This window comes from Saimiri boliviensis, chromosome 12 (assembly GCF_048565385.1).
Source record: "Saimiri boliviensis isolate mSaiBol1 chromosome 12, mSaiBol1.pri, whole genome shotgun sequence".
NCBI lineage: Eukaryota > Metazoa > Chordata > Mammalia > Primates > Cebidae > Saimiri > Saimiri boliviensis.
This window is the reverse complement of record NC_133460.1, coordinates 2,795,073-2,808,036: the sequence shown is the minus strand read 5'-3', so window position 1 is coordinate 2,808,036 and position 12,964 is coordinate 2,795,073. Positions and strand designations below refer to the sequence as shown.

The 12,964-nt window shown below is 43.5% G+C and overlaps 1 protein-coding gene across 3 annotated transcripts in view; it reads right to left on the bottom strand.

Moving 5' to 3' along the window:
- Nucleotides 1–12,964, bottom strand: part of USP7 (ubiquitin specific peptidase 7) — a 76,165-nt gene that overhangs the window by 22,934 nt on the left and 40,267 nt on the right. For 2 of the 3 annotated variants that reach the window (XM_039478060.2, XM_074381626.1), the window contains exons 3-7: nucleotides 6,926–7,124; nucleotides 4,398–4,536; nucleotides 2,953–3,041; nucleotides 1,704–1,812; nucleotides 28–158 (exon numbers count right to left, since the gene is read on the bottom strand). In XM_039478060.2, coding sequence (XP_039333994.1) covers nucleotides 28–158; nucleotides 1,704–1,812; nucleotides 2,953–3,041; nucleotides 4,398–4,536; nucleotides 6,926–7,124 — 667 coding nt within the window. Of the gene's footprint in view, nucleotides 1–27; nucleotides 159–1,703; nucleotides 1,813–2,952; nucleotides 3,042–4,397; nucleotides 4,537–6,925; nucleotides 7,125–12,274; nucleotides 12,441–12,964 lie in introns of those variants that run through there. The other variant, XM_010339196.3, reaches the window with a different exon arrangement.

Below are 12,964 nucleotides of genomic sequence, written 5' to 3'. Positions count from 1 at the left end.
GGGCAAAAGCAGGTATCTAATACATACCCAAATGACTTTGTTAGCTTTTTTGTTCCTACAGGTTTATCACTGTGCTGTAATTCATAGAACACTCTTTGTAACGCTAAAGGGACGCTTTTAGACGAATCATCCCCCTCGGTTGGCATCATGTACACAGCCTGAAAGAATTAATTCAGAAATAAGAATTTACTCTGAGAAGATGCAGGGGAACTTAAAAAACAGAACTTAATCTTGATGTTGATGTTTAAAAAAATCATTTCTAATAACACAATGGCTAAGGTTGTTGCTAGAGCTTAATCGGTGAGAACATTTACAAAATCATGAAAGTCTTTAAGGATATGGGAAAACACAAGAACACAAAAATAAATTTTAAAAATCACCATCCATGTGTTCTTTCTTTTTTGAGACCAAGTTTCTCTCTGTTGCCCAGGCTGGAGTGCAGTAGCACGATCTCGGCTCACTGCAACCTCCACCTCCCGGGTTCAAACTATTTTCGTGCCTCAGCCTACCAAGCAGCTGGGATTACAGGCGTGTGCCACCACACCAGGCTAATTTTGAATTTTCAGTAGAGACCATATTTGGCCATGTTGGACAGGCTGGTGTCAAAGTCCTGACCTTAGGTGATCTGCCCACCTTTAGCCTCCCAAAGTGCTGGGATTACAGGCATAAGCCACAGCACCCAGCCTCACCCATGTGTTCTTAATAAAAAGATAAAGATAATAGAGAAGGAAACAAAAAACAGAATCACCCCCCAGAGAACTACTTTTATTTCCTATTTATTGGAGCACCATTTCTTAACTTACCATTAAATGTTACTAAAATTACGCACACTGAGCTGTCCCCGGGATATATCACGACAACATGTCTTGGTGGCTGTGCAAACATGTTCTGAAGGCTGACAAGCCAGCCAGCACCCCTGCCCACCCCAAAACCAGGAGTGCCTGTCTCCTGTACCCCTTCATAATAATCACATGTAATTCTCAGAATTAACTGACTAATCTGTTAGATTTAATTTATGTCTATTCTTTTTATTAAAATTTTCAATAATGTTGCCTTAACTTTTCAAATAAATTTTAAAATAAAATTTCACAAATGTTGCTGTTAATGGACTTTATGATTTTGTTTTTCTAAATACCTTTATAAGGTGATTTCTAGCACAATTATACATCTGTAAAATTAGGTCATGGCTGGGCATGGTGGCTCACATCTATAATCCCAGCACCTTGAGAAGCTGAGGCAGGTGGATAGCTTAGGGTCAGGAGTTTGAGACGAGCCTGGACAATGTGGTGAAAGCCCGTCTCTACTAACATACAAAAATTAGCCAGGCATGGTGGCAGGTACCTGCAATTCCACCTACTCGGGAGGCAGAGGCCAGAGAATGCCCTGAACCCGGGAGTCAGAGGTTGCAGTAAGCCTCTGACAATGGAGCACTCCAGCCTGGGTGGCAGAGCAAGACTCTGTCTCAAAGAAAAAGGTCAGCTGTGGTAACTTTGAATCACTGAGGCAGGTTACAAAGGAGGTGGCCCAGCACTGGGGAATGAAAACTAAGGATGAACTAGCAGTCATCTAAGGAAACGGGGCTGGGGGAGGGAGACTGGCATATTTGCCAAGAGGACTTTGCTGTCTCTGATATACCTGAGAGTAAAGGGGAGGCGGAAGGCTGCAGGAGAGGAACACTAACCAGAGGAACACTATCCATTTACCTTTCGTAGCTGATTTGTGAAAAATAACGTCTGTAGCAAGCTGTTCATGTAACAAGTCGCTCCCTGATTCTTTAAGCCGACATAGCCTGTGTGCTTCTTTGAATCCCACCTGAAAGATCAGTTCAAGGTTGAGGGGACCTTGCACAGATACCCCACTGCTCCTGCAGTGTGTGTGGGGAGCAATCTGACTTGAGGTCAGCGTTAAGGAAACCGAGGCCAGGAGCGCTCATCACACAGCTTCCTTCAATGGCCATCGACTCCCTTCTGTTTGCTCCACTGTGTGAACTGGTGCAAATGCAACCCCCACATTCACACAGTCCTTGAAGCACCTGCCTGCTGACAGTGGCAGTGCTGTCACTGATCAAGCCCAGCAAGAACAGACACTTATGGAGTCCCACATGTTCATACCCAACATGCCTCACAACAGAGTCTGGTTACATAATTATATTTTTCACTTGTGAGGTCAGCACAACATGGAAAAAGCTGAAACTCATCTTTTCTGTGTACACAGACACAGACACAGACACAGACACACACACACACACACACACACACAAAGAAACAGAAGTGTGTATTTGGCAAGTTTTGCCTCAGACTTCTAAACTCCCAGTACTTTTTTTTCCACTGTGGTTTTGGTGGTCGTCTAGGGGAAAGGTAGATTGTCATGTCTCATACCTTCCTACCCCCACCCCAAATAGTAAAAGGAAGCATACAGAACGGTGCCTGAAAGCACAGCAATCCACCCACCTCCACGCCCATCTCCCTCTGTACAGAACACCACGACACAAACACATGACAGCCACCAAGCATGACCAGTGCTGGAGGAGACACCTACTGTGGAGTGTCATTCACCAGTGTCCTGCCACTCCAGGGGTTAGTTCCTGGCCTTGGAAATGCTCAAGTACACCTAACAGTCTGGTCATGCCTCTTTACTCTTTGCTCACGTTAGTTGTCGGTGACGCTCACCTCTTCCCCTCCTACTCGTCCTCACATTCGGACAGGACTTCCTCCCTGTCCACAGCTATCTAGTTGACCATAATTACACAATTATGCTCCAAGGGTCTAACATACAGGAACTGCTCAATCTGTTAAATGAGTGTCAAGCAGGTGTGACTCTTGTGTGCCACAGGACAAGCGCAGAGAGGATGGTTACTGATTAAACATGTGCACCTGTGTTACATGCATGATAAAGCTTCTTTCACCAGCACAAAAGACATTTTTAACAGCACCCAATTGAAGAAAAACTTACGCAACTCCATGGGGAGCATCCGCCTGTACAAAGACTTCAAAGGTTACTTTGTCATCGTCTATAAATCCTTTCTCAGGATCAGTCACTTCCTATAAAACATAAATAAGAATATCCAGCTTGAATAAGAACAGACTCTTTATTCCCAAGAGACAAATTACACTGGTGCCCTGTACTTAATGTAGATGAAAATATTTTAAAATTACACCCCAACTTTATTGCTAATTTTAAACTGTTTCAATTTGCTTTTAACAGTGGTCTCACAACAAATACAGTAAATGCTTGACACATCAGAGGCACCCCAGAGGCACCCAGGGGCTCAGTGCCACAGTAGGGACAGGAGAAATCTGTGCTCTTCTAAGCAGAGAGAGGAGAGCGTTAAGGAAACCGAAAATGCAATGCTAAGTGACTTAGTGTAACAAGAAGTAACATTCCTAAGGTTGTTTCACTGGCTACCACCTATGCAAAAAGGAGCCAAAGTAAACGGAATAAAGTTACTGGAGTTACATGAAACCACTCAGAACTATGCCTGAATCATGAAAGGACCGCAAACAGCATGATGTCTTTTAAAGGAAATTTAGCCCATTGGGAACTGCCTTTGAATGTCTGACTAAAAGGTAAAATGTGAGTCCAGAAAGCAGTTAAAAACCTAAGCTAGGGCCGGGCGCGGTGGCTCAAGCCTGTAATCCCAGCACTTTGGGAGGCCGAGGCGGGTGGATCACGAGGTCAAGAGATCGAGACCATCCTGGTCAACATGGTGAAACCCCGTCTCTACTAAAGGTGCAAAAAATTAGTTGGGCATGGTGGCGCGTGCCTGTAATCCCAGCTACTCCGGAGGCTGAGGCAGGGGAATTGCCTGAACCCAGGAGGCGGAGGTTGCGGTGAGCCGAGATCGCGCCATTGCACTCCAGCCTGGGTAACAAGAGCGAAACTCCGTCTCAAAAAAAAAAAAAAAAAAAAAACAAACCTAAGCTAGGAGGCCAGGCGCGGTGGCTCAAGCTTGTAATCCCAGCACTTTGGGAGGCCGAGGTGGGTGGATCACGAGGTCGAGAGATCGAGACCATCCTGGTCAACATGGCGAAACCCCGTCTGTTCGAAAAACACAAAAAAATTAGCTGGGCATGGTGGCGCGTGCCTGTAATCCCAGCTACTCAGGAGGCTGAGGCAGGAGAATTGCCTGAACCCAGGAGGCAGAGGTTGCGGTGAGCCGAGATCGCGCCATTGCACTCCAGCCTGGGTAACAAGAGCGAAACTCCGTCTCAAAAAAAAAAAAAATAAAAAACCTAAGCTACGAAAATGGAGAAAACACATTTTCAAAGACACCTGTCCAATTTACAAATCAAACATCTGACTCTAAAATCAATAAAGAACTTAAAGAATCAAAAAGTTTTAAGGGAACAACAAGCAGTAATGCACTGACTGTTCGGACTAAATCCACCGTTACTTACACTCCAAGCCATAAAATTGGAAAATCCCCAATCATTTTCTTTATGGAAGAACAAATGACTAATACGACGACTGAACGATTTTTCATCATCTCTGTAATTTATTATCTTCAACACTGCTTGTGCATGACAAGACCACGACCTGTTTAAAAAAACAATAATCTAAGCCTTAGTTGACATATTTACCAGACGTTACACATTTTTAAAGACAGTAAACATAGTACATCAAAATTCCCATTTATGTTTTCATTGCTCTCTCCTTTCAGGTTGGGGTTAAAGGTAGGACAGAGGCATTTTTACCTTTAATAGAGAAAAAGGTATTTGGGGTTCCCCGTGTAGTCTGTAGTGATTTCACTCATGGTTTTATTTTTTAATTCCTCAGAAGTTGAAACAAATTTTAATTCTATCTATACAGAATTTTCTGAGCTTTCAATAACAGTTGTGGATTCTGTACAATACTACAGCTTTTCGGTGCAATAATCGTTATTAGAAAACAAACAGCAGGGAGTGGTGGCTCAAGCCTGTAATCCCAGCACTTTGGGAAGACTAGGTAGGTGGATCACATGAGGTCGGGAGTTCAAGACCAGCCTGACCAACATGGAGAAACCCTGCCTCTACTAAAAATACAAAAATAGCCAGGCATGATGGCACATGCACATAATCCTAGCTACTCAGGAGGCGGAGGCAGGATAATCGCTTGAACCCGTGAGGTGGAGGTTGGCGTGAGCCAAGATCGCGCCATTGCACTCCAGGCTGGGCAACAAGAGCAACACTCCGTCTCAAAAGAAAAAAAAAAAAGAACCAAAAAGAATAGACAGGTGGATGTAAACTGTAAACCTCTGGTTCTACTGCTGATAAAGGAATCACCTCTCAGCATCGCTCCTGTCCCTGTAGCCCATCGGTGCCGTGCCTCTCAAGCTCTCCTAGGATGCCCTCTTGTACACTCTGGGGAAGGACCAGCCCCAAAACCAGCCAGGGAGCTCTGTAGCCTTACAGCTTGCTGTCCTGCCCTGGCATTGAAGAATTCACTGATGAGGCACAAAATTGCAACCACAAGAGAACTACTGTTCATGCGTGGAATGGATCACAAAAGGGTCTCTAAATCCAGGTTCAAAAACCATACGCACTTACGTCAAAGAAAGTTAAGGTTTGCAATTAAAGTAAGGCCTTATAAATGAACACCGCAACTAAACCCTGAAGTGGTTTGACTCTTCAGGACAAGGTAGGACAGTGCTGTTCCTGCAGCATTTCCTGCTTGATCGGAACACTGACACTGAGCATGGACCATTCACTTTTTCCAAAATGCTGTTCAGGCTAAAACTGTCCATTGGACTAAAACAAACCTAGCCCAAATACTTATCAGATTACATCATAATGTCAAGAAAAGAGGAAAACTAACCATCCACAAGCCCTGGCTCCATTATAAAATTACCTTGGCACTTCTTTCTTAAACATTTAAAAAATCAAAGTATGGCAGGGCGCAGTGGCTCACGCCTGTAATCCCAGCTCTTCGGGAGGCTGAGGCAGGCAGATCACCTGAGCTTAGAAGTTGGGAGACAAGCCTGACCAATATGGTGAAACCCCATCTCTACTAGACATACAAAATTAACTGGGTGTGGTGGCGCACACCTGTAGTCCCAGCTACTCAGGAGTCTGAGGCAGAAGAATCGCTTGAAGCCGGGAGGTGGAGGCTACAGTGAGCCAAGACAGCACCACTGAACTCCAGCCTGGGTGACAGAGCGAGACTCCATCTCAAAAAGAAAAAAGAAGAAAAAAAAAAAAAGAAAGTAAATTTTATTCCCTGGGAGAACTGACAGAACAGTGAAGGCCAGTTCACTCTGGGAAACATGTTACTGAGGGTTCCGAAGCGCCTCTATGTGGTGGCAGGGACACCAGGACATGTACAGTCCAAGTCAGCAGCTTTCCCTGGCTCTGATGCAGACAGGTTGACAAAGTGGTCTGCACTCCCAGAATCCACTGGATTTTTGATAAAAGGTGAATTAATCTTCTAATTCATCTAAATAGAAGGACCATCAAGATTTCTCAATTTTCAGACATTATATGAATTTTTAAATGTTCCTCAAGTCAGAATCCCATACTATATAAATCCTTCAAAGAATGTTTTACTTGTACTTTCTGAACAACCTGTACAAAGAGCTATCATACAATAGAAAGGATGTCTGGCTCTGACAGCTGCCATTTTCCGCTCAGGCAGTTACTGGCACGGTAAGAATTAAGCCTGGTGGCTCAATGGTCAGCTAATCCAGGCAGGCCCTGATTCCATGGGCTGCTAGATTCTAACAAACTATTTTTAGTTTTTTACGTAATAGACAAAAATATACTTTTCTAGCTTGGGTATTATATATACACCAGTGGGTTTTAAACAGATAGATGTACTTAATTTAAAATGAGACTACGAAGAGGCAACAAATAATTTAAGATAAAATTGCTCTAGGCTGATCAAATTTGGCTTCCTCTAATGTAATACAACTATGTGGGGATTTGTAGTTGCATCATTTAAACTGTCTTACGTGGAATCAGATTCAGCATTGCACTGGAGAAAGAATCCTACGCTTTTTTGGTGTGGTCTGTCTGGATAAAAGCGTGGCATCACCATAATCTTCCATGGCAGATTTCGCACAAAACACGGAGGGCTAAGGACCGACTCACTCAGTCTGCTGAAGCGCTCCACAGTGAACTGAAAGGTTGCCTCGGAGCGCCAACTGGTGTCTGCAAAAAAACCACATCATCAGTCACAGAGCCCAGGCACTGACCAAAAGCATTAGCATCAATTGACATGGAATAAACTGTTCTACACATCTTTATTTAACTGCTAAAACAGTTTGGAAAAATTGCTTCCAGTTTATTAAAAGCCTAACACTGAGATGACATACAGTTTCTGAATGAAAGAATTCTTCCTTATGGTCCAAAACTCAAGAGTGCTAACATACACTTGACTTCCCTGTCAGACTGAGTTCCATGTGAGAACAATGTCTACTCTACTAAAGCTGAATTCCCAAGGACCCTGGGCACCAAATGAGTGGAGAAACTTTGGCGAGAAGGAGCAACGTGGCTTGTATCTGTTCAAGGACAGGACTTCTTGGGGGAAAAGACCATGGTATGGGACTTGGCCCGACTTCAGAGAGGAGAAATAAAGGGCATAGACACACAGGCAGGACTTCGGGGCCAGGGAAACAGCCATACCCCTGGAAGCTCAGCACTGCTTAGAGACAAAATGATGGCTATGACATTAGCCTAAAAATAAATGTTAACTTCAGTAGTTCACAGTGTTTGCAAAAATACTAGCCTGGACACCCTAGGGGGAGTAATTTTTTTAAAAAAGAAACTGGAATTTTTTTTCCTACATGAGTAGCATCAATTGTTCAGTGATAACAAGATCCAACGGCTGATTTAAGAAACTGAAGTTTCTGTCAACACAGTGCCTCTTAGCAGAGGTCCAACTCAAGGTCTCCGTTTAAAATTCAATCTTTCACTGATGACAGTGACTACTCATTTGCACAACGTGGCCATCAGTCAATCACCTTTGACAAACCGTGCAGCAGCTCACTGCTTCTCAAACAACTCATGTGAAGGCACAGTCCTCCCACACCCACACCAATCTGTTACTGACCAATACTTTTATAAAACACAATGAAATTGCCACAGCAAGGTCAACATGCTATACAAACTTCTAAACACTTCCTTTCACTTTCTGAACCTATCTCATTAAAGACTACACACAGCTCACTGACTAGAGGGAGACCCTTGGCCACGTTCTAAAGGCAGTACCTGGAAGGGTGTTCCTGGCTTAGAATTAGGTGCTACTCTGACATCCCTGACTCCCGGGCTCCTAAGGCACAAAACGAGACTCCATAGGCTTAAGTAAAGAGCACACAAGAACATCCTCCCATCCTTCATCTTCAGGCCCCTGAAGGTAGCCACCATGAAATCCAACAACCCTTTAGACTCCAAAGTTCACTAACAACTGAGTTCTCAGCATCAGCCACTTCCCAGGGCATAGAATTTGCTTGAAGTTTGTGACTGAGTTTGGTCTTAAGGAAACATGTCCATCAGTCCTCCTGGGAGGGTAGTATTATCAAAAGCATGTGTGATGGTAAGCATCTTATCCAAGAGAATTATTTATTCGAGCCTCTTCAAGTGGCATTACCCTAATCTCTTTGAGGGATAAAAGTCTACTAAAAGGCAAGAAACTTTTTCAAGATAAAAATATCTAGAATGGTGTGGTGGAATGAGTTTTGCCATGTTTTTAGGATCACACAATTCATAATCAGCAATTTAGTTCTGCAAGGCAGACAAGGGACAGATGTAAATTCCTATGTTTTAGGTGAGGAAACGGAGGTTCGCTGAGGCTGTTTTACAGAGTGACAATAGAAGATTTTAACATCCAAGATTTGTCAAGACACTAAGCACAGTGACCCTGCCTCTGGTTTTAAAAATACCACTGCTGCGGGTTACCATAACACAAAATGCAGACCTCAACAAAATGAGACTATTAGCTTGTTCACTTTATGGAGCCCACGTATACAGAACTGCACAGAAGCAACCAAACGGAAAATCACTGCAGGACCTAAAAAGCTGAAAGATACAAGGTTATGCCTCTCTTCCAACTCATCTATTTTATATAATTCAGCTCTTTATAGGGTTTGATTTCATGTACATATAATCAATAGACTATAAGCGCTTTTTTTGTACTTTCGCCCTATACATTAAATTCTCAAATATTCCTTAAATATTAAAAATAACCAAACAATGGTGAGACTCAGCATGGCACTTGGTCCACCTGCTGGCCAGCCCCACAGAGGACACTGTGCATCGATCTCTGTGCCCCCATGTCTGTTACTGCCCTGACACACAGTAGTTAGTTCACAGCTGGTGCATCATACACTCAATTTCAGCCTCAGACTCAAGGCACATTTCTTAAAACAGACAGAAAATCTGCTAATCAGGAAGTTTAGATGACACTTCAGGTGTATTAAAATTTCACCTCGCTTTCCGAAAACTCTGCATACTAAAAGAATAATTGAAAACTTTTTACAAGCTCTTTACTCTTGAAGGGATGGAAAAAGAAAAAGAAAAACTTTTTACGAGCTCATTACTTATACAAACTTTGTAAAAAAAAATTTTTTTACAAGCTCATTATTCTTTAAGGGATGGAAAAATAAAAGAAAACTTTTATTAAAAAACAAAAGGTCAAGAGAGGAGAGCCAATGAAAAAGAGAAGTGGACTTAGAATCCAGCTTTCACAGATACTGCTGGCCAGATTTTTCTCCTACAAGGAAAATGAGACTGAGTGATGGAGATCTTTGTCCAAGAAAACAGTTAACAGTACAATGGATGCTATGTACTATTTTTTGCAACTTCCAAGTATACTTAGGGATTAGGAAGAACACTCTCATTCCCTGCCAAATTAGTGCTTCATGCACAGAGACTCCAATCTGCCTGGATGCCATTAACATTAACAGTGCACCATTTCATTATTACATGCTTCTTTTAATTGTAAACAACACTGCAACGAGCTTCTGCAAACTGCTGTCACCACAAATCCTCAACCAGACTCCTTGATAACTTACTACCTCCCAATCTTGCCTCTAGAGATTCTTGTAGCAGCGGCAGCAGGAATTACAGCACAAAGTTCCCACTGTGCGCTTTGTTACACCAATTTTATCCTCCCAGGGCAAAGACCAATGGACCAGCCTGGGCTTCAGTTGCAAACAGAAAGGTAAAGAAAAACACAATTCTTCAGATTTTTGACTCAGAAAGTTTGGTCTGAAATTTCCCTAAACGGTCCTCTGTTGCTGTGATTTTAGCAAACTTTAATTATTCACTCTAATACAATTTCTTACAAGTCCTAGTCAATCTCCACAAATTAGCTTCACGGAGAACAACATTCGAAATCCAGATCCACTGAGATCTTCAGAGGCTGTATTTGCTCTAAAACCTCCTTAGTGGCCCACACTTATGGTCCCAGCACTTGGGGAGGCCAAGGCAAGTGAACCACCTGAGGTCAGGAGTTTGTGATCAGCCTGGCCAACATGGTGAAACTCCATCTCTACTAAAAATACAAAAATTAGCTGAGCATGGAAGCCTGTAATCCCAGCTACTCGGAAGGCTGAGGCAGGAGAATCGCATGAACCCAGGAGGTGGAGGCTGCAGTGAGCCAAGATGGCTCCACTACACTCCAGCCTGGGCAACACAGCAAGAATCTATCTCAAAATAAAATAAAACTTCCTTCGGCCAAGTGCAATGGGTCATGCCTATAAAACCAACACACTGGGAGGTCAAGGCAGGAAAACTGCCTGAGCCCAGAAGTTTGAGACCAGTTTGGGCAACAAAGTGACATCCTGCCAGTACAAAAAACTAGCCACACATGGTGGTACACACTTGTAGTTCCAGCTACTCAGGAGGCTGAGGTGGGAGAACTGCTTGAGCAGAAAAGGCTGTGGCTGCAGTAAGCAGTGATCACACCAGCCTAGGTGACAGAGCAAGATCCTACCTCAAAAAAATGTATAAACTAAAACTTCCTTGATCATCTCATGAATAACAGTGAATGAGGAACTAAAAGTAGAATGACTAGGTATAATGAAGGTAATTCCAATACTTGCCCATTAATTCTTTGTGAACAGGATTTTTAAATGTTCTCTTCCTCAACTATATATTTCTCCCATCTCTTTCTGTGTTATTAGCTATTTAGCTTCTTATATAGTAAGAAATGTCCCTTATAAGAAGGCTTCTGTGCAAATCAGTCACGTTGTTGATAGTGTGGCTACAGACAAAACTTCTAATGCAGTGCTTCCCAGATTGTATGTCCTAGTCTGAAACGGACATTCAAAAAAAGGGGGGATGGAGAGGGGCGGTCTCAGTCCAGAGTCTTGGGGAATCATTAACAAAAACTTCTTTTGGAGAAGCAATTTATGTTGCTTCTGACATGACAACCCTGAGACGTACAATGGTAAAGAAAGCCTATTTAGCCCGGCACATTCCCAACTTCCTAGAATCCTGTACATTTTCCACAACACATTTCTCTCCTGCAGAAGAGGGTTGCACAATTCGTATGGAAATTGTGCTGGAAAACACTGCCCTCAGCTCTAAGTTCTACTCCTACAGTCAGGACCACCTCCCTCCCATGCACTTTGTCATCAGAAAGACATTACATGCTGGGTGTTTCCACAGTAGGAACAGTTTCAAACAAAGAAAAGGTGCTACTGAAGATTATTCGACCTTGGATTATACACTTTTTCCATCAAGGAGGTCACAGAAAGGCATTTCCACTTTCAGGACCTATGGCTTGGTACCACTGTCTAATAATTTAGTGAAATGTACCTCAAAAGCAAGGAGATTTTTACCCACATTGTCCCCTCATAAGTCATTCTCCCCAGTAGACACTTGTCAACGTCTAGAGACATGCCGTGACTGCATTTGGTGGACAGGGGCTACTGGCATCCTGGAATGCACAGGACAGCCTCCCACAACCAATAATTATCCAAGATGCCACGAGAAGCTGAGAAACTCCACTCTAGACCTCCTCCCAAGACCTCCCCGCTAAAAAAAGAAAAAATAGTGGGGAAATGTTGGAAAAGATTGCTCTGTGGGAACTAGACTGGGAATGCTCCGACTGGGCAGGGCCTATCACTGCTCCACAAGTGACTAGAATTGATCCCAAACGCACACCTGTCACCTCAGACCTGGCCATGCCTTCCCAAATGCTCTCTCTCAACCGCTTTCGGCATCTCTGGTGTCTGAAGTAAAACCTCCAAAAGCCCAACAACCATCGAGACCACACCCACACCATTGCCCTTGTCTACAGTGGAAAGCGCACTCCACAGGTAACAAAGCAGCGGGTTTAAACCACGCCTCTTTACCTTCCTCAGATATTGCCTCAGCCAGCTGCCAGGGGTAAACCGCACTGTGAGAGAACTCTCAACTACGGCTGCAGTTTCTCATGGAGGCTGAACTTTTGGCAGGAGGTCTGAACAGCAGTCCTTCTGGTGGTGCAGCCCGTGGCTGATGGTTTCTTTCAACTGCCCCGTTACTCCCCTGGGAAGGACACAACCCTCATGAGGATTGATGGACATGCTTTTTGACAGAACATGGTTTCATATTACACTCAAGACTCCAGGGGCTGCATATTGCAATTACTGGCTGCTCCCTACCCACAATATTGTGACCTTGCAAATATTGAGATCACTATCTGATACATTTAAAGAAGGAATGGTGTCGAAAGAAAAAACTGATTTCCTGCACAAAAAAAATGTCCATGCACATACGTATGTGTATGCTTTCTCATGGAGAAGCTATAGACCAAAACTCAGTGAGGGAGAATGAAGGCCAAAGTTTGAATCCGATTTCATCCCTAACAGGAGTGGGGAGGGAGTCTCAGCTATCATCAACTGATATACACCCTGTAACGAGAATGCAATGGAAAGCCAAGTTCCCAATGGCTGCACATATCTTGCTGCAAACAAACAGGAAGGAGAGTCAGAGGTGCTTGTTGTTCCCAATACTAGCAGTAGCTGGAGACCTGTAGGCATGAGTAAATACCCACCTATTAC